Source organism: Mesoplodon bidens (assembly GCF_964165515.1).
Source record: "Mesoplodon bidens genome assembly, chromosome: 3".
Classification (NCBI taxonomy): domain Eukaryota; kingdom Metazoa; phylum Chordata; class Mammalia; order Artiodactyla; family Ziphiidae; genus Mesoplodon; species Mesoplodon bidens.
The window spans coordinates 94,784,466-94,805,760 of record NC_138178.1 but is presented as its reverse complement, the minus strand read 5'-3'; the positions used below and the strand labels follow the sequence as shown (position 1 = coordinate 94,805,760).

The 21,295-nt window shown below is 50.4% G+C and overlaps 1 protein-coding gene across 2 annotated transcripts; it reads left to right on the top strand.

The window, feature by feature from the left end:
- Positions 1 to 6,838: 6,838 nt before the first annotated feature.
- Positions 6,839 to 20,446, top strand: IVD (isovaleryl-CoA dehydrogenase). 2 transcript variants are annotated; one of them, XM_081229403.1, is made up of 12 exons: positions 6,839 to 7,039; positions 8,709 to 8,798; positions 9,036 to 9,087; positions 11,150 to 11,319; positions 12,267 to 12,360; positions 12,565 to 12,701; positions 14,414 to 14,510; positions 15,829 to 15,922; positions 16,405 to 16,486; positions 17,177 to 17,281; positions 17,393 to 17,437; positions 18,461 to 20,446. In XM_081229403.1, the coding sequence occupies exons 1-12, from the start codon at positions 6,887 to 6,889 to the stop codon at positions 18,503 to 18,505; spliced, it is 1,164 nt and encodes a 387-aa protein (XP_081085529.1). In that variant the 5' UTR covers positions 6,839 to 6,886; the 3' UTR covers positions 18,506 to 20,446. The 2 variants fall into 2 exon arrangements, with proteins under 2 accessions (XP_081085529.1, XP_081085528.1); XM_081229402.1 differs by having other exon boundaries at positions 6,840 to 7,039; positions 17,393 to 17,465.
- The last annotated feature ends 849 nt before the right edge of the window (positions 20,447 to 21,295 follow it).

Genomic DNA, 21,295 nt, shown 5'->3' with positions numbered 1-21,295 from the left:
TGAATAAATTCCTGCATTACATGAACCAATGTGATCTGCACCCTCCACTTTGCTAGACGCTATAGGAAACTTTAATGTAGCATGACATTCTTAACCTCAGAAATGCTTACAGTACATGTGGTGAAACATTGCACAGGTGATATACAAGTTGAATAACAAAGGCAATAGTTTACTAAACAGTGGGTTGTGTGATACAGTTGTGTGCTATAGTAGTTAACTCTGAGCTAGTTCGGTTGGGGGAGGCTTGATGGAAGCGGTAGACTGGGGTTGAAGAAAGAGTAATATTTAGAGAGGCTAGCTAGAGGGTTGAGAACTTTCCATGTTGGCGAACACATGGAGATTTGGGGACAGTAGCGCACTCAGGGCATGGAAGCTTCACGCCCTTTCCCCATGCATCTCTTCCATCTGGCTGTTCCTGAGTTATATCCTTTTATAATAAACCAGATCTAGCAAATAAAATATTTCTCTGAGTCTGTGAGCCATTCTAGCAAATCAGTCAAACCCAAGGAGGGGATCATTGGAACTTCCAAGGAGAAAATAAAATTATGAGAGACTGAAGAAAAAAAAAAAAGTTGAGGGGATATCCAGATGAGTCTTGAGGAACTAAGTAAGAACACTGGGCTTCTTCAGAAGGTTCAAGATGAGAGGGGAGGAATTCCCTGGTGGTCCAGTGGTTAGGACTCTCTGCTTCCACTGCAGGGGACATGGGTTCGATCCCTGTTCGGGGAACTAAGGTCCTGCAGGCCATGTGGCACAGCCAAGATATTAAAAAAAAAAAAAAAAAAAAAAGATGAGAGGGGATTATATCTGACACCTAACCGAGCACTTGTAATATGCCATATGTGATGTTTATGTGTGTTCCTCCTCGTGTTCATTCTCATGTAATCCTCATTACAGTCACACAAGGTAAGCACTATTAACCCTTTCTATAGCTAAAGAAAAGGGCTCAGAGTAATTATATGAAATTAATCCATATAATTAATTAATGAAATTAGTTAATGAAATGAAGTTGATTTGCCCAAGGTCAAACAACAAGCAAGTACTGGAGAAAGATTTGAGCCAGGGAATAATGGGAGTGGAAAGTACATGGTGCTACTAGACATTTTGAAGAAACTTAAATGCAAGCTAGGAGGTGTGGATTTTTATCATCTGGGCCAGAAGTTTACAAACTGTCTCAGTTCATGATGCTCCTAGTGTCTCAATATTTTATGACACACCAAAAGAAATACCTAAAAGTTCTATTTTTTTTTTTTTTTTTTTTTTTTTTTTTTTTGCGGTAGGCGGGCCTCTCACTGTTGTGGCCTCTCCCCTTGCAGAGCACAGGCTCCGGATGCGCAGGCTCAGCGGCCATGGCTCACGGGCCTAGCCGCTCCGCGGCATGTGGGATCCTCCCAGACCGGGGCACGAACCCGTGTCCCCTGCATCGGCAGGCGGACTCTCAACCACTGCGCCACCAGGGAAGCCCTATTTTTAAGTAGTTAGATCCAAACGATAAGCACTTATGTCCTAACAACTTAGTAGGTATTTGAAAAAATAATACAAATAAATCTAAAGAAAATATTTTTATTTTTAAATAACTACAATTATTTACTAGTGGGATGTGGGGCACAGTTTAATTTCTCAAGCCTTGGAATCAAGTTGGACACTACCACCTTCCTATCCTGTTTGACACTGAGAGGAACATAGCAGGACCTAATGTTGAAACTGACCTACTTTGGGCTAGTACTTCACAGGTTGTCTAACATGTCATGTATCACTGTGATTCCCCCAAAAGTTTATCCCGTGGCATCCCAGTGAGCTTGCTGCCTAGGGATGCCTTTCACAGTCTGGGAACCATGAATCTAGGCGATAAGGAATAACTGATACATTTTGAGCAGATAATCACCATAATGAATGATTTAGAAAAAATGAATCTAGCACTGTGTGAAAGATGGATGGCTTGCAGGATCTTAGTTCCTGAGCCACTCCCTGGGCAGGCAGGAGGTCATGGGGCACTACCATAGCACCTTTTTTTCTTTCAGTTTTATTGAGATACAACTGACATAGCAGTGTATAAGTTTAAGGTGTACAGCATAATGATTTGACTTACATACATCATGAAATGATTATCACAACAAGTTTGTCTGTGGCCATGCCACGTGGCTTGAAGGATCTTAGTTCCCCGACCAGGGATCAAACCTGGGCCCCCAGCAGTGGAAATGCAAAGTCCTAACCACAGGGAATTCCCATTAATTTACTGTTCTTTTTCTAGGTTCTTAAAATAGAAGATAAGGTAATTCCATTTCAGTTTTTATCTTTTCCAGTATATGCATTTACAACTATAAATTGTCCCTCTAAGGGCCAGGTAGCAGCATCCCAAATTTTGCTATGTCCTATTTTGATTATTTGTCTTTCTGTTCAAAATATGTTCTAATTTCCATTGTGATTTCTTCTTTCACCTGTGGATAATCTGGCTTCCTGTCTCATTACTCTCCCAAAACAATTTTTGATAAGGTGTGTGAAATGAAATTCACATTTTATGGCAAGACAAGAAAAATTTAAATATCAAAAAATTTCCTCTGCCCTTAGCCTCCTGTCTCCCCTCTACTGTGCATTGTGTATCTGCATTTTGCCTCAACAAAACCTTCCCCGCTGACAGAAATACCTGCTCAACTATAAACAGCAACATCCTCCTAGCAGGAACAAGACAACGCCTTAAAAGACAACATTTCTTCTTGATCTTGTAAAGGGGTCACAACAACCCATCAGTTTGCACTTGCCAATCTGGATTGTGTAAACTGTCAGTAATACGTCATCTAATGTATGGCTCCGTCTCAAAAAAACTGATGTAACTGTGTGTTGACTTCTAACAGGCAGAACAGTTCTTGGAACACAAATTTGAGGGTTACAGTACTCAGGTTTGGCTCAAATAATATTTTCCATTTCTTTCATAGATTGGCTGTTGATTAATTTTTCATCGAAATATGCTTGGTGTAGTCAGCAGGATACCAGAGACAGCCACCAGAGGACACCTGGAAGATGCCTCAAACCGGCACTCAGTACCAGCATGGGTACTTTGAGCCTCACCATCTACTCAGCATCTCTCAGGTGTTCTGGTGAGTTCTCCTAATATCCAGATCTTGTTGTTTTGGTGAGAATCCTGAAATTTTTATTTGGGCTGGTTTTTACTTGTCTTAAGGGGCACGTAGGAATTTCCTAGGCAGGGTCCTAGGGGGATCTGGATAGGAAGTCCAGGGAAACATAGGTAGCTGGTGTTTGTTAAGTTCGGCTTAAATCAAGGGGAAAAAAGGGGTAAACTGATATCAGGTCTTAACAAAACTTTTTTGTTAGTGAAATGAGAGACTGAGTTATTCAGCTCTCAAGAATAAAGGGACATTTTGCTCCTGGCCACAAGGCGTCCTCAGGTGACTGAGGACCTTGCAGAAGTGTCTGAGGATCAATCCTTACTATGTGCAGTGGTCCTACAAGGGAACCCCACTATGACCATTAAGTAAATACTGCTTATCTGTGGGGCGCAACAGAAGCTGATAACTTAGCACTCCCCGCACCCATGACAGTTTTAGACTGTCACAGGGAGAAACCGAGACACATAAGGGTCAAACCGACTCAAGGGTAATTCCTTGGGGAGCTAGACTCAGAAGCAGTGCACATCCAGTCCACCACACTGTCCTCAGAAAATTGTTCAGATCATATCTCATACCTGAACCAGACTACCAAATTAATAATGGGAAATCATGCCTCACGGGCCAAACAGCTCCCAGATGAATAGCCACCTATGGGAACCCCAGCTGGGTTTATGTATAACACCCATGAAACTGACACTTGCAAGCATTTAACTTATGGGAAGTTCTGATCAAAAATCATTTGTCCCTGAGATGTCCAAAATGGGGCACTTTCGATTTACCTAAGTTGGTAAATTTTATTTGCACACTAAATTAGAAAAAGCCGGCTTAAGATCAAACAGCTAGAATGGAGACATTTTAATTGGTACCTGGAAGCCTCAAAACGAGAGAATGATAAAATGGCTTCATTGTGAGAGACAAATCAGAAATTATCAGAAATGGTGACTAGATTAGAAAAGACCTCAGAAGTCATCACTGCTTCTCCTCCTTTCTCTCCTCCTTTGGCGCCTTCGTATCCTCTTCTTTCTGAGCTCCCCTATGCTGACCTCTCTGCTCTTCCACCTCTAATCTCAAAGGAAGAACTTGGTGAGTCTAAGGGAAAGGATAAAGACAGCCCTAAGGTAATAGCCACCCCCTTTAAGGAGAAACCTGCTCTTACCTATACACCCTTGGACTAGGACAGAACTTAAGGCCTTAACTAAGGAATTTCCAGATTGTTCACAGGATCCCTTGGGGTTTGCTAAACAGTTTCATCTTACAGTAAGAACTTATGAGCCTGGATATTCAAACTTGTACCAGCTTGTACATTTACTAGTCCCTGAAAGTAAAGCAAAGGAATGGCTCCAAGAGATAAATTGGAAGGTGCCTATGGAAGATTATCGCAAACATGAGGCTGCAGATCATCAGAAATGTAGAGAACTTGCCCACAATCTATATCAGGTTATTCCGAAAATCTTCTCCACCTGGGGTTGGGGGAACCCTTGATATGAAAGGCAGTGAGCTGAAGAAGAAAACATTTTGGTCTGGACAAGCTGACAGAGCCTGGCTTTTGTCTTAGCTGTGTTTGAGACCTTGGACCAATGAATGGGGCACTGTAAGAAGGAACACCAAGTGTTGTCATTAAATATGTAATCTCCTTTATTCTTCCTTGCAATGGGTGGTATTGTTTTCATTTAAAGATGATGAAAGCGGGGACTTCCCCTTGTGGTCCAGTGGTTAAGAATCTTCCTTCCAATGTAGGGGACTCCGGTTTGATCCCTGGTCGGGGAACTAAGATCCCACATCCCACAGGGCAACTAAGCCCGCTTGTGCCTCAACTAGAGAGCCCGCGTGCTGCAAACTAAAGAGCCCAAGCACCCTGGAGCCCGAGCGCTGCAACCAGGGAGAAGCCCGAAGGCCACAACGAAAGATCCCACGTGCCACAACTAAGACTCGATGCAGCCAAAAATAAAATAAAATAAATAAATATTTTTAAAAAATAGGGCTTCCCTGGTGGCGCAGTGGTTGAGAGTCCGCCTGCTGATGCAGGGGACACGGGTTTGTGCCCCAGTCCGGGAAGATCCCACATGCCGCGGAGCGGCTGGGCCCGTGAGCCATGGCTGCTGGGCCTGCGCGTCCGGAGCCTGTGCTCCGCAGCGGGAGAGGCCACAACAGTGAGAGGCCCGCGTACCACAAAAAAGAAAGAAAGAAAAAAAATAAAGATGATGAAAGGGAATTCCCTGGTGGTCCAGTGGTTAGGACTGTGCGCTCTCACTGCTGAGGGCCCGATTCAATCCCTGGCGGCTTGGCCAAAAATAAAGGATGAAACAGAGTCTGAAAAGATCCCAGAAACTTGCCCGAAGTTCCACATCTAAGTAGCAGGATTGCAATGGTGTCCCTGGATTCAGGGCGCTAAACTACCTGAGATGAGTTCTTCAAGGGCATTGACCGCCCCACAGAGAAGGAAATTAGCAAAGCAGGGAAGGGGATAGAAGCTGAATTCTATCAGCTCTACTCTTTCCCCTCATATACCATTCTTCCTTTCCTGTCTCCCTGAAATGGAGCAGGACCCTGTGAGGCCCTCCTGTGTACAAATCCTTTCTGTGTCCCCGTTTCTTCTTTGTAGGAAAGAGGCATCAGCCTCCTAGACTTTCCCTGAGTGCCAAAGGGCAGATTCAAACAGTTGCTAAATAGAAAAAAGAGGGAATGCAGAAACAAAGGAGGAGCAGTCAAGAAACTATAGTACAACAATAAAGCAGGGTCCTGGTTCCTCCAGAAACCGGGAATATACCTAACAATATCTTTGAGTTCTTCTGCTAGAACTAAGGGCCCACCTAGGTGGAAGATGGTAACTTCAGGCTGAGCACCAGATTCCTGAAACACCACCAACCAATCAGAAGAAAGTCTGCCCTTAGTGGAAGATAAGGAAGACTCGGCTCCCCACTCCCCAAATGATTAACTGCGAATGGCTTCCCCCCTTTCTCCCTTTAAAAACTTTCATGGTGGAGCAGACTCTTCAGAGTTGGTTCTTTGACGCGACTCTGCCCTCCCCCCAGGTTGCCTTCTGAATAAAGCAACCCGTCCTTTCCAGCCAACACTTGTCTTTCCAGCAGGAAGCAGCTGAACCCGAGCAGCTGATTTCGGTCCACCATCACCCCACCCCTGTTAAAAATAAGTTCTGACTCTTGTTCTTAGGTACATTAAATAATTTGGAAGACAGCAACTCCTTAACAACCCCTTTCCCATAAAACTCAATCAAACTCAACAAACCTTGTTACATAATAAAGCAAATTCACTGAGTTATAACCAACGTGCAATCGGGGAAAAGCGCTCTTTTCCCCGATTTGCTTTAACAATGCATTGCCAAGCAAGGGGCATTCGGGGCTTTTCCTTTTGCTATTTTAACACTTGCTTTCCCACAGATGTCTGCAGTTTAGGGACTGCTATTTTCAACGCAGGGGGAATACTTATCCTCAACTCAAAAAAGAAGACACTCTTCCTACTCGTCCACTTTAAAAAGACCCAACCTTGACATGACGCCTGCAGGTCCATCTCCCCCAGCAAGCACACCAGCCTCGCGGGGCGTAGGTTCGCCGGCCGTCACCGCTGATTGGCTGGTGCGGTGGCCGGGGAAAGCGCGGCTTTCCTCGGACAGTGGAGGGTGATTGGCTGCTGGAGACCCACCCCCTCGCCGATTGGGTGGCGGAAGCGAAGCCGGGGATTGGTGGAGCGCCGCAGGACTCGCTCACAGCTGCAGGGGCTCAGGCTCCCAGGACAAGGCCGAGATGGCGACTGTAGCTTGGCTACTGGGTCGGCGCGCGGCGAGCTGGAGGCCGCGGCCGCCACTGCAGCCGCTCGCCGGCCTGATTACCCAGCGGGCCAACTCGCTGTTGCCCGTGGACGATGCAATCAATGGGCTAAGCGAGGAGCAGAAGAAGGTAGGGAGCCTGACCCCCCTCCCGGACCATTTTCCGTGCTCGGTGGTCTCCCTGGCGCTCTTCTACCCAGCGCCCGTGATCCGGGGGCTGTAGGAGCGCCAGCGCGGGGGCGGCTGCGGGCCCCAGTCTCCCCTCCGTGGCGGCAGCAAGGCCCGGTTGCCGGAGTTAGACGAGGAGTCGAGGATAGGAACGCTCCTGGGAGACCGGGTATGGTGGGGCTGCAGGTGTTTTGGTGGAGGGTTGGCAGGACTACCCGCGTGTGGCAAAAGGGCCCTCAATCTGTCTGAAGTCTTCTTACACCTCAATACTGACTACGGCTGTGGTTCTCAAACCTGGTTAATCATCACCACGGAATCTTTTTCAAATACACACCTTGGGGGTGGAGTCTAAATTCACAGTGTAGTCCGTGCTATAATTCTTCAACCTATCGGGTCAAACCACATAGTTGAAAAAAAACTTGAAAGATGTTGTTACAAATGGGGCTGAACCAGAGCCATTCCTGGAGGAAGGAGACTGTTCACTTGGACACTGGCTTGGAGTTCCCGGGGAACGTGATTCTCCTGTGGCTCTAAGCAAGTGCCTGAGCTTGCCCAGAACCCCAAAGTCCACTTGCATTTACAGTCAGCAGACAGAGCTTTGAATCACCTCAGGCAGAAAGTGTTCAATCCTAGTTCTCAAACTTTCCTGACAAAAGGAGTTTCTAATCTCTTTTGAATAATCCCTTTTACCCAAAGGCTCAGGGACAAAAAGGAGCCTGACACGTGCCAAGAACTGAAGGGGGCGTGGCTAGAGCACAGTGAGTGGGGGATGAGAAAGGTACTGGGGAAGGCTGCATAGGCTGAAGAGGTCACCTCACACGGGGCCTTCCAGTCCTGGATAAGGAGTTTGTCTTAATTTTTTTTTAATGGTTAAAAAAAAAAAAGCATAGTTAATTTACAATGTGTTAGTTTCAGGTGTACAGCAAAGTGATTCAGTTATACATATACATATATAAGGAGTTTGTCTTTTTTTTTTTTTTTTTTCCTGCGGTACGCGGGCCTCTCACTGTTGTGGCCTCTCCCGTTGCGGAGCACAGGCTCTGGACGCACAGGCTCAGCGGCCATGGCTCACGGTAGCCACTCCACGGCATGTGGGATCTTCCCAGACCGGGGCACGAACCTGTGTCCCCTGCATCGGCAGGCAGACTCTCAAGCACTGCGCCACCAAGGAAGCCCAGGAGTTTGTCTTTTAAGGACAATGGAAAGCCATGGAATGATTTATGTAGGGGAGTGACATTTAAGAAATAATCTTCAGGAACTTCCCTGGTGGTCCAGTGGTTAAGACTCTGCGCTCCCAATGCAGGGGACCCGGGTTCGATCCCTGGTCAGGGAACTAGATCCCACAGGCTACAACTAAAAAGTCCCCTATGCCGCAACTAAAGACCTGGCGCAGCCAAATAAATAAATACATACATAAATAAATAAATAAAAAGAAATAATCTTCAGAGAGAGGGGGGAAGATCATCTCTGAGGAAGCATAAACTGGTGGGGCCTCTAAGTTTCAGTTTGATGCTCTTTGGTGAGGTTACCTGTGTCCCATTTTCCTGAAGGTGTCCTCAGTAGTGGAGACGCTGTCCTCAGGGGCAATTATGTACCGTTTCAGCAGCATCTGTCCACCTCTCTGCCTCTAGCTTCGTCAGACCATGGCTAAATTCCTTCAGGAGAATCTAGCACCCCATGCCCAGGAGATTGATCGGAGCAATGAGTTCAAGAACCTGCGAGTGAGTGGTGGGGCCCACTCTGAGGGGGACAGAGGGCAGACTGGGAGCTGGGCTGGGGTGGCCTGGGAATTGCACTGCTGCCTGGCAGAGCTCTCACAGTCTTCTGGTAAATGAAAGCTCCCTAAGAATGCAGCCCCTTTCTGTGAAGCCCTTGGGTCTTGTTGTTCCAGATATGCCAGGCCCCTGTGACTGGCTGCTTTCTCACCACCCACAACACTCACTCTATTCTGTTGGCAGGAGTTTTGGAAGCAGCTGGGGAACCTGGGAGTCTTGGGTGTCACAGCCCCTGGTGAGTATGGTTTCTTTCCCTACAGAGAACTTTTCTTGCATGCCCTTTAAAACCATTCCCAAAGGAAGCAGGAAAGGAGAAGAAAGATCTCGGAGAAACCAGAGTCTCTTCCCACTTGGAGCTGAGAAAGTGCCCAGTGACTGTCAACCCAGAGAAGAGTAAACTCTTCTGTTTCTTTAGGCAGTTATGTTAACAAGGCAAAGGATTTAGGTCAGTGTGGTTCACTTGGGTCACCCAGACTTTTGAACTCTGTATGCTTAACAAGTTCCCCAGGTGATCTGGGGAGTTTAGAAAACTCCAGATCAAGCAGTGATCTTAGTACCTCAGTCTTATTGCCTTGCATAATCCCTAAGCTCTGCCCTACCGGTAGCATCGAGGCAGTACCACTCAGGACATTGTGTTCTTGGGGGGGATGCCTGTGTTCTCTGCCCACAGCTTGGCCCTAGAGCTCATTTGGAAGCAGACGGAGGTATAGGGGAGACGGATGCCTGTCTGAGCCTCCACAGTGAGGTGGCCAGATGATGTATTTAACAGGCTGTCCCTGGGCCTGTCCAGAGTCCCCTGTGGGTCTTACTACTTGTTTCCAGTGGGAGAGGGCAGGGAGCTGGTGGGCTTTGTTTCAGATGTTGGCCTCTAGAGCAAAGGCCAGGCCTGGCTTGCGGTGCCTTGTAAAGAAGTGAGCCTATGGCCTCGCCAGCCAAAGCCTGGACAGCCCACCCTGCTTTGGCCTATGTTCACTGGGCATTAGAGTAGCGGTGGACCACAGTATTCTCTCCTTACATCCTCCCCTCACCACTTGGAGACAGTTCCTGGGATTTAAGCTGATCGTACAAAGTTACATCATGAGTAATGATGTAACCACTTAAAAATTAATTTAGACTATCTTAACGTACAATAGTATGGGGAAAGTTGCTGGGAACTCTCAAACAAGACTCTTTCTCCCACTGTGTCTTGGGGGTTTATGAGCCCCCATAAAGAATATTCTTCTGAATCAGATGCTAGTTAATGGAAGAAAGAGGCAGTTAGGAATCAGATGAAAACCCTATCCAGGGAGAACCTTGAAAAGAAAGCCAGATATGAGTTCTGGTTTCCACATGATGTCCTGGTAGCAGTTTCTAACGTTACCTGCCCGTGGCCTTTCCTTCCTGGAGTCGTGCAGGTTGGGCTAACCCTTCCCTAGAGCCAAGGACCAGCCTGACTTCTTGGTCAGAGTGAACATACACAGAGGGCCTTGCCAGGGTTTACCCAGACAGGAGGGTGGAGGGAGGGGAGGCTGGCACCAGGTAACCCAGCCTCTTTGATTTTGGATCTGCTGCCGAGGAAAAAACCCCACATTTTTTATGAGGAGTTCTGAAATTCCCTCCCAGCATCTCTTCTGCCCTCTCCAGACTTCCTCTCAGGCTGCAGCTCTCCTGTTCCATTACCAGTCCTGCTTCTTTAGGTCCAAACCTACGCTATGAAGCTCTCATCTTCCTCAGGGCTTCTGCATGCACATCCTCTGCTTTGTATCTCATCTTAGCGCTTTGACCTTCCGTCTTTGTGTTTCTCTGATAAACCCCAGGTCCTCTTGCTTCATTTGTTCATCAGCGTCAGCACTTCTGTAGCTTTCCGAACAGTGGGTGCTCAGGTCTTCTTGTCTTCATTAAGAGGTCTGTCTGGGATAGGGAATTCCCTGGCGGTCCAGTGGTTAGGACTCTGCGCTTTCACTGCCAAGGGCCTGGGTTCAATCCCTGGCTGGGGAGCTAAGATCCCAAAAGCTGCATGGCGTGGCCAAATAAATAAAGAAAATATATTTTTTTAAATGTTTGGGATAGAGCAGGAGTTGCAATGACTGTTTTCTGAACCATGCCTCAGCTGACCAGAGGCAGCAGCCGGCAAAACCAATTCTGTGAGCTTGCAAGCAGGGTCCACAGCATCCACCTGTTGACCTTGCTAGAGGGAACTTGCAATAGGTGCTATAAGAGTGTTCCTCTACTGCAAATAAATGTAAGATTCCTCTCAGTGTCCTCATTTAATTGGGCTGCCTTTTCCACTCCCCTGCACCCCCTACCCCGACCCCTAGTTCAGTATGGCGGCTCCGGCCTGGGCTACTTGGAACACGTGCTGGTGATGGAGGAGATATCCCGAGTCTCTGGAGCAGTGGGTCTCAGTTACGGTGCCCACTCCAACCTCTGCCTCAACCAAATTGTTCGTAATGGAAACGAGGCCCAGAAGGAGAAGTACCTCCCCAAGGTGAGGAAATGGGGCTGGAGAAACACGCTGATCGCATGACTCAACCACCAGCCATGAGGCTTCTCCCCCATTGGGGAGGGCTGGTCAGCCTTGCTTTCTGTAGCATGCTGCTGCCCTGAAACTGATAGGGCTAGGAAGGGGTCAGGGATTTTTTTTAAAATATTTCAGTCAGGGCTTCCCTGGTGGTGCAGTGGTTAAGAATACGCCTGCCAATGCAGGGGACACGGGTTCGAGCCCTGGTCCGAGAAGCTCCCACGTGCTGTGGAGCAACTAAGCCCGTGCGCCACAACTACTGAGCCTGTGCTCTAGAGCCCACGAGCCACAACTACTGAAGCCCGCGTGCTTAGAGCCCGTGCTCCACAACAAGAGAAGCCACCGCAATGAGAAGCCTGCGCACTGCAACGAAGAGTAGTCCCCGTTCTCCGCAACTAGAGAAATCCCGCTCAGCAACGAAGGCCCAACACAGCCAAAAATAAATTTAAAATAAATTAAGAAAATAAAAAACTAAAATATGACACTAAAAAAAATAAAATACTTCAATCAAAAAAATTAAAAATAGGAACTTCCCTGGTGGTCCAGTGGTTACGACTCCATGCTTCCAATGCAGGGGGCGTGGGTTCGATTCCTGGTCGGGGACTTGCAAGCTGCATGGCACAGCCAAAAAATAAATTAAAAATAGGGCCAGAACACCTGAGTCAGTCACTGGACAACATTTACTGAGCATTTTAAGAAATGAAAGCCTAGGACTAGCTTCCCTTGCAAAGGGAATGGGAATAGAAAAAGCTTCAGGCTTGTGGGTATGGGGCTTCTCTTCTAGGACTTTACCTATGCCCAGATCTGAGAGAAGTTGGAAAGGGTGTCATGTGACCAGGCAAGACATGGTATCAGTGAGCCCCTGTAGGGTATTTCTGAAGTCATAACAAGGCCCTTTGGGGTTTTCCTTGCAGCTGATCAGCGGTGAATACGTTGGAGCCCTGGCCATGAGTGAGACAAACGCTGGCTCCGATGTTGTCTCCATGAAGCTGAAAGCAGAAAAGAAAGGTGAGGATCCCCTTGATATGAGAGCTGGAGTGGGCAGAGGGACAGACCTTTGGGGTGAGGGAGCAGTGATTGGAGGTGGCCTCTGCTGGGTTTCTAGAAGCACTTGCCAGCTGGACAGCTTTTTGCTCAACAGAAGGTCTGGAGAACTGACTGGTTGAGACAGGCCCATACAGCTTATGCAAGTAGCCAACTTCCTGTCCTTAGGAGATCACTATGTCCTGAATGGCAACAAATTCTGGATCACCAATGGCCCTGATGCTGATGTCCTTATTGTCTATGCCAAGACAGATCTGGCTGCTGTGCCAGCTTCTCGGGGCATCACAGCCTTCATTGTGGAGAAGGTGAGTGTAGGGGAGTGTATGGCGGGAGGCTTTTATCTCCTGAAAGTGGCACCAGAGATGACCTCCTTCAAGTGATCGCAGAGACCATCAGGGTGTGTGCTCTGCCAAGGCTCCCTCCTGGGATGGGGCTGAGACGGGAATGGAGACTGAAAGGAGGGTGGCCAAAAATTGGAATTCAGGGAGGAGGGGTCAAGCCTGAGGACGGTGGAGCCATCCACAGAGCCAGGCTGTCCGGAGGTCCAGGAAGATGAGGACTGAAGGGAGGCCACCAGCTTTGACAATCAGGGTGTCACTGGTGGACTTGGAGAGAGCAGCCGCGGGAGCCCAAGGTATGAGTGAAGATGCAGGTGGAGACCGGAGACTGCACCTTCCAAGTCTTGTCAGTAAAAGCACAAGGGAGACAGCAGGAGTTAGAATGAAAAGTTGGGAGTTTCAGCTTGCTTTTAGGAATGGGAGAGAACTGAGCAAATTTTTTGGTAAAGAGAAAAGAAAATAGGAGAGGGAGAAAGTGAGATGCATGAGAGAGAGTGAGCAAAGCACACTCTTGAGGGAGAAGAGGCACGGGTGGGGGATGGTGATGGTGGAGGAACCATCTGCCTAATGGTCATGAAGTAGGAGGCCAGGGCCCCTGGGAGGGCGGGGTGACCATGGGGGCAGGGGAGTTGGTAGAGAGTTTCATGAATGAGTGTTTTAAAGATTTGCAGTACCCTCCATAGGGAGAGGGGGAGAATGTTTCGGAATGGGACTGGAGGACAAGAAAACTGAGTAGCCCAAAGGGCGTGGCTGAGATGGGAACTCTCCAGGTTGAGTCACACTGCTCTCGTCTCCTAGAGGAGAGGGAAGCAACACCTGGCAGTGCTCTGATGGGCATATGCCAACACGTTCTGCATCTGATTAGTCCAGGTCAGAGCACACAGGTGGTTGAGTTGAACCCGGGGTGGGACTCTATTAGGTACAGGTGGCAGAGGAACAAGGGGGCAAAGGAATTGAGTGGCCTGGGGAGAGTGTCTTAGAAGTGATTTCCCGGGGCTTCCCTGGTGTCACATGAGAATCCGCCTGCCGACGCAGTGGACATGGGTTCGAGCCCTGGTCCGGGAAGATCCCACATGCTGCGGAGCAACTAAGCCCGTGTGCCACAGCTACTGAGTCTGCGCTCTAGAGCCCGCGAGCCACAACTACTGAGCCCGCGTGCTGCAACTACTGAAGCCCACGCGCCTAGAGCCCGTGCTCTGCAACAAGAGAAGCCACAGCAATGAGAAGCCCACGCACCGCAACGAAGAGTAGCCCCCCTCGCCGCAACTAGAGAATGCCTGTGCACAGCAACAAAGACCCAACACAGCCAATAAAAATAAATAAATTTTTTTAAAATCTTAAAAAAAAAAAAAAAAAGTGATTTTCCCCCAAGGAAAGGAACCAAATCCAGGAAGGGTCAGAAAGGCCTCAGGGATCTGGCACTTCACTGGGAAAGAACCGGTCTCACAAGATCTGGGGAGAATGCAGCCAGCAGCAGGGGAGGCTGGAGTGGAGTGTTAGGGGCAGCACCTCCAGAAATGGGGTGGTCGCATACGGAGTGGGGGCCTGGTGAGTAGACGCTGGTGTATCAGGCAAATACAGGGACTTGATGGAAAGATGGTTACTTCCCAGGGGTTTCCCTTTTCTTGGCCCCCTTGGGGACTGCTCTGTAATCAGGGCCACCTTTTATTCCCATAAAGGGTATGCCAGGCTTCAGCACCTCCAAGAAGCTGGACAAGCTGGGGATGAGGGGCTCTAACACCTGTGAGCTAATCTTTGAGGACTGCGAGGTTCCTGGTGAGTCTCTGAGAATGAGGGACCCCCTGTCCTGACCCCATCACACGCTGAGAAAGCCCATCTCTGGCTTGGAGAGCCTCACCATTGTTAGCTCACCAATGGTATGTGGCCAGACAGTGGGCCTGCCACTGTGCCCTTGCCCACTGGCCCATAGGTGTTGGTCTCAGTCTGGACAGCTGTCCTTCCCAGCCAGAGCTCCTGCAGCTGTATGCCCTACTGTGGCTTCAGGGAAGGGTGGTGTTTCCTATGTGGACCACACACTGTGCCTGGGGCTGGTATTCCAGTATCTGGAGTAGAAAGGTAAGATCTGCCCTTACCCACTCACGTCCTTCAGACTTCCTTGTATGTACATTTGCCTGTACAGCCTGTGTGAGGTATTCATTAACAATGCTAAAAAAACATCTAAATAAACTGATGGAAGCTGGACTCGGTGAAGGGAAGGCAGTTCAGTTTATAAGTATTTCTCCCCTGAAGTGTAAGTGAAAGTGTGCCACGTCATGAGAGAGCCAGCAGCCCTGTCATGCACCGATGAGACGGAGGGCACAGATTTGATCACCAGTTAGGATGGTTCTGTGCCTCAGCCATAAACCATCCCTCTCCCCCACGATCCGCCACCTGAGAAAAGTGTGCTTTAGTTTTAAGGAGCATCTAGGGAGGGGCGATCAGTGCAGAGCCTTCTTTGTTGGCAAGGAAAAAACTCCACTAGCATTAAAGACATGTCAGTGGTGTCAACCCTTTGCACTCGGCTTCCTGCCCACACCTCCCCAGGCCATTCAGTGTCCTTGCTTCCGGGGTGGGGAGGTGTTCAGCAGTTTCTGTCACCAGCACCGAATGGCCCGTCTCCTGGACAGGCTCTTCCATGGACCACCCAGGGGAGGGTGGAGGCTAGTATTAACCAGAGCAGACTCAACCTGGGGGAAAGAGTAATTCTCTGGTTCCTTTATGGGCACAAGTGTGTTAAAAAGAAAAATTGGGAGAGGTTGGATGACTTCTAGACCTAACTAGCTTTTCTTCTTTCCCATCCAAGGCAGCTCAAGAAGAGAAGGGGAGGATCTAAGGATTGGGCCTGTGTGTCTGGTCTTGGGGATTGTGTGTGTGTTGGGGGCAGGGTGAGGGGAGCATGTCCCCGCTAGCAAACTCCACTTCTGACTGGAAGTGGTAAACTCCATCCTTTTCCTCACCTGGAGCCCTAGTTGAAGGTCAGGTAACATATTTTAATGCCTTGCGAGAGAGCCACGTTACTAAACCCAGCAACTTTTCTAAAAGCGAGGAGGCTGTAGACAGCCCCCTTGCCCCTGACCAGCACTTTTCCCTGCAGCTGCCAACATCCTGGGCCATCGAAGTAAGGGCGTCTACGTGCTGATGAGTGGGCTGGACCTGGAGCGGCTGGTGCTGGCCGGTGGGCCCCTCGGGTGAGTGTGAGGCTCGGGGGGGAGCTGGGCTCTTGTAGCCTCCTCATCTGGTGGTGCCGCAGCCCTCCCCTTGGGGCCGATGGGAGACTGTACCTTAGCTCCTGGAGACAAAAAAATTACCTTTCCTCTCACGTTTACTTTCTTTGCACTGAAGGCAGGTATCATTGGGTGACAGACAAAAGGCCTGAGGAGCCACCCTGCTTAGTTACTCAGATGTGAAGCAAGACGCCTGAGCTCTAACCATCTACGAAGGGTCCCGCCACTTCGCCTGGTCTCAGGGGAAGGGGCACTGACTGCTGGGCAGTCAGCGCGGTGACTGAGCAGGGCTGACAAGGGTCCTCACGCTCCTTTTCTCCTCCCTGGGATGCCAGCTCCTTGTCTTGCTGGGCTGCCCCCCAGGCCTTTCCACACTAGCGTTTGCCCCCCCAACCAGCAATGGGGTAACGGCGAGGCCCCTCGCCAGTGTTCTCTCCTTCCCACAGGATCATGCAGGCCATCCTCGACCATGCTATTCCCTACCTACATGTGAGGGAAGCCTTTGGCCAGAAGATCGGCCACTTCCAGGTGAGTGGAATGGTTTTGTTAAGATGTACTCTTTCGTTGGGTTCAGGTTTTCTTTAACAAATGAACAAATAGGGCACTTGCTGTGGGCATTTACTATCCTTTGTCAAAAAAAATGAGTTTGAGGGAATGCCCTGGCGGTCCAGTGGTTGGGACTCCGTGCTTCCACTGCAGGGGGCCCAGGCTCGATCCCTGGTTGGGGAACTAAGATCCCGCAAGCCTTTTGGGCATGGCCAAAAAAACAAAAACATGAGTTTGAATGCTTGGGGCGCAGGCTTCCTCAGCATGCTACCTGGCTTTGAAAGCTGTCAGGCAGTTCATCTCATGTCACCTCCCTTCCTGTTTGAGACGAATGAATGAGGCATTGTAGGGTTGGAGGGTGAAGGGAGCAGATTGTGGGGAGGGAGTAGCATTTTGAGTCACGCTTTCTGGGCTGCAGGACGGTCAGTAATGAGGGTTGGTCGTGTGAGTGGAGGGCCAGGTCCACAATGCAGCAGCAGCTCTCTGGCCTTAACTCCAGACCCGCTACCATGTCTGTCATCCTAAGCAAGTCCCACCACCTCCTCTCTGTGCCCCGGGTCCCCATTCCCGGCTGTCAGATTGCTACTGCTGACCTGCTTTTGGTAACTAGGGAATGATTCTGAGAGGAGCGTGTCTCCAGCACACTGACCTGTGGGCTCCCTTTGTGTGCAGTTGATGCAGGGGAAGATGGCAGACATGTACACCCGCCTCATGGCCTGTCGGCAGTACGTCTACAATGTTGCCAAGGCCTGTGATGAGGGCTACTGCACTGCCAAGGTAAGGGCTGGGCCCAGAGGAGAGCGCGCCGGGGCAGGGGTGGTTGCTGGGCCCCCTCCCCTCCGTGTTGCCCTGGCGGGGGCCCTGCTGACACAGAACCTCCTCCCACAGGACTGCGCTGGGGTGATTCTTTACTCAGCCGAGTGCGCCACACAGGTAGCCCTGGACGGCATCCAGTGTTTGGGTGAGCGGCCCCCACTCCTCACCCTGTGCTTCAGCTGAGCTGCACCTTTAGGCTCCTCCTGCCCCAGTTACTGGGAGGACATGGAAAAGCAAAGAAGAAAACTGCCAGAGGCCACAAGTTGCTACTGTCTCCAGTAGTGCCCCCCTCTCACCCTCCCAGCCTGGTCCTATAGACACTGGGAAATGGGGAAGAGGAGACACCTCAGAGGTGGAACAGCCTCACTTCAATGCCTCATAGTGGTTAAGAGCACAGGCTTGAGCCAGACGGCCTAGGTTTGAATCCTGGCTCTACCACTGACCAGCTTTGTGACTTGTGCAAATTACTTCACCTCTCTGGGCCTGGCACCCAGTAAGTGCTATGCAGTAGCTTCTTGTCCCCCTTCTCCATGTCTGCCAGTGGTTCTCCCCTACCTTTGCCTGGCATACTCAGCACTCTGAGTGGACTTCCGGCCTCCTGTCCACCCTCCCCACAATTAGGTAATCCCCACCCCATCCCTCTCACCACCTTTTTTTTTGAAATTTATTTTTGGCTATGTTGGATCTTCATTGCTGTGCACGGGCTTTCTCTAGTTGCGGTGAGCGGGGGCTACTCTTTGTTGCGGTGCGTGGGCTTCTCATTGCGGTGGCTTCTCTTGTTGCAGAGCACGGGCTCTAGGCGTGTGGGCTTCAGTAGTTGCAGCATGCGGGCTCAGTAGTTGTGGCTTGCGGGCTCTAGAGCGCAGGCTCAGTAGTTGTGGCGCACAGGCTTAGCTGCTCCGCGGCATGTGGGATCTTCCCGGACCAGGGCTCGAACCCGTGTCCCCTGCACTGGCAGGCGGATTCTTAACCACTGCACCACCAGGGAAACCTCTCATCACCTTTTGCTGCTTCTCTTCAATCAGTCTCTCCTCCTAGCCCATTTCTATGTATTTGATCTTCTGTTTGCTTTCCTTGCTTTGCCCACTGCCCAGCACTTTTCCTGTTGTCCTTTCTTCTGTGCCCAAACCATGGCTGCAGGTGGCAATGGCTACATCAACGACTTCCCCATGGGCCGCTTTCTGAGAGATGCCAAGCTGTATGAGATCGGGGCTGGGACCAGTGAGGTGAGGCGGCTAATCATCGGCAGAGCCTTCAACGCAGAATTCCACTAACTCCAAGACCCTTCATCCCCTTTCCCAGCACCTAGAGGCCTTTCTCTGGAAGGAGAGACGTGGAAGCTCTTCTCCAGGCAGGCCCTGCCCACCGGCCCAGGAAAAGTGTGCAGCGGCTTAACATGGACTCCTCAGGAAGCATGCTGGCTTTTCTGGGGCTCAGTGGGAGGGCTTTGGTGACTCTGCGCCCTTGCTCTCTAACTTCAAGCCTGATGCCCCACCCCCGCTCCCAGGGGGGGCACCTTTTTTCCTAGTGAGCCTCTGCCAGGGAACCCTCTGCTCAAGTACACAAGAAGCATTGCCCCTCTCCTTAATTTGAACTTGGTAGCCTCTTTTCTTTCTGGGGAAAAATACCCCCCAAACCTAGCCTCTGTTTCTGCCTATTTCTAGAGGCATCAGCTCTCAGCAGCTTGTGAGTGGGCACCCCCTCTGCAGCAGCCCCTCCACCCCTCATTCTTTAAGCTGAAATCCTACCACTGGGGTAGAGGTCTGGGAATAGGCATCTCAGAACACCTGTGGCACTCAGAGTCCACGGTGGGGCAGAGGTCAGTGTGCTCATGAAGGACGGGGCTCAATGCCTCCAGCACAACGCTGCCACCACCGCCATCCAGTCCTGGCCATGTGACAGCCCACAGCTGACTGGGCAGCAGGCCTGGGTTGGCTGGCTCATCTCCAGCCAAGGCTGCCTGCATACATTTCTCTGGACACCCTATGGCTAATTTTGTTACAACTGCACAGTGGCTGCTGCCATTTTGTATTAAACATTTCATGAAGCAAACCCATCTGCTTCTAAACTGGTGTTTTGGGGGAGAAGCAGTCTACTTGCTACTGCCTTCTGTCTGGCTCCAGCCCTATGTCCTTGGAGAGTGGCTGGTCCGGGTCCTGCTTCTGGCCCTTCAGCCTGCTCATTGGTGATAGGGGACACAGGGGTGGAATCAGCCCTTAGGATAGAGGAGTTCTCAACCTCCCTTTTCCAGATCTCCCAGTGATTTTTTTTTTTTTTTTTTTTTTTTTTTTTGCGGTACGTGGGTCCCTCACCGCTGTGGCCTCTCCCGCCGCGGAGCACAGGCTCTGGACGCGCAGACTCAGCGGCCATGGCTCACAGGCCTAGCCGCTCCGCGGCGTGTGGGATCCTCCCGGACCGGGGCACGAACCCGCGTCCCCTGCATCGGCAGACGGACTCTCAACCACCGCGCCACCAGGGAAGCCCCTCCCAGTGATTTTTTAAAGAAAGGAGGGAGCGGTAAGAGTCTTGGAGCTAGAAGGAAGCTCGTAAGTTTCTGGAAACCATCCCCATGTTTTTTGAAAGATCAAGACAATTTGATTTTCCCAAGGTCAGAACTGGAGCTAGAATCCAGATCAGCAGAAATAGGGGTTCTGAGAATGCCAGCCTGGGGCCCTACTACACGGCCGCCTGGATGGAGCACAGTCAGAGTGGGACAGTTTTGGGTTGTCCCACCCCATCTAATTCCCTAAAAGAGAACTGGTTTTCTTGGCCCTCAGCCCAGCGGCGCCTGTTCTGACTTTTGGCCCTGGCCTATAGCCAAGAGCTGTTCCCAGCCTGATGCTTGTGACAGGTGGAGCTAGCTCCTTACCAGCCCCAGCCCAGTCCTATCCTGAGGGGCTTGTGGCCCTGTCCTTTCACTTCCCCACCCTGCTCCCTACTGTGTTGGAGATGAATGTGGCTAAAATGGTGGTCTTGCTGGTTATAAAGTGTAGCTGGAACGAACAGCCTGAAGATGTTCAGAATGGGATGTTTCATCCACTCAGTGTGGGTAACGGAGCTCTGTCACCAACTTGGGGAGGATGATGATTCTCCCAATGCTATATGTGAAATAGAAATGTTATAAAATAAAGCCAAAAAAGTGTAGCCTGAGTCATGAATGATGGGAGAGCAGGGGGCACTGGTTCTTGGAATTTGGGGTTGTTTATGTGCATTGTGCAACTCTGCAGTACCAGCTGCCAGCACCACTCCTTCCTGGGGCTGCCTCATTCCACTCCAATTTTAGGCAGGTCACTATCAGCCCAGCTCCCCTGTTGACTACCATCCCATTCTTTGTTTTCCTACTGCTTGGCCCGTCGGATGGCAACAGAAGCTAAGGGAATGGTTTTCCAAGTGTGGCCTGGACACACCCTTTATCAGAATTTAGCAACCTGTAAAAACCCCAGATTCCTGGATGGGCCCCAGACCTAATCACATCCCCAGGGGTAATTATAAGGCACAGGCAACCTTTTAGAACAGCTGATCTGGGGCCTAGAGGACACGCCTCCAGAGGCCTGAGTCCCAATTCTAAACCCATATAACCTGGCAATGATGATCCCTCACCTATATAGACCTCTCAAGTCTCATACTGACATATTAGCTCCTTGATCCCGACAACCCGGTGCAGGAGACAAGGTTGCGCAGGGCCCGCTTCCGGAAGACCGGTGAGTTGCCCACGGTACCCGAAAAAACGCTAGGTGAACCGGCCACGCCCAGACGTGGAGCCAGCGCTGGCGTCAGCTAAGCGTTGGGGCTGAGAAAGGGCGCCTCTTTTTTATTTTGGGGCGGACGCCCAGTCCACGCCCCGCCCGGCTAACCCAGAACGGTTAGCCGCGACCCCCAGCCTAGGACAGGTCCAGGGTCCAGGGTCCTCCTTCTGTCCCCCTCCCGCGTGGCGCCGCACCCGCAGCGGAGCCCCGCTCGGGCTCGGGCGCGGTT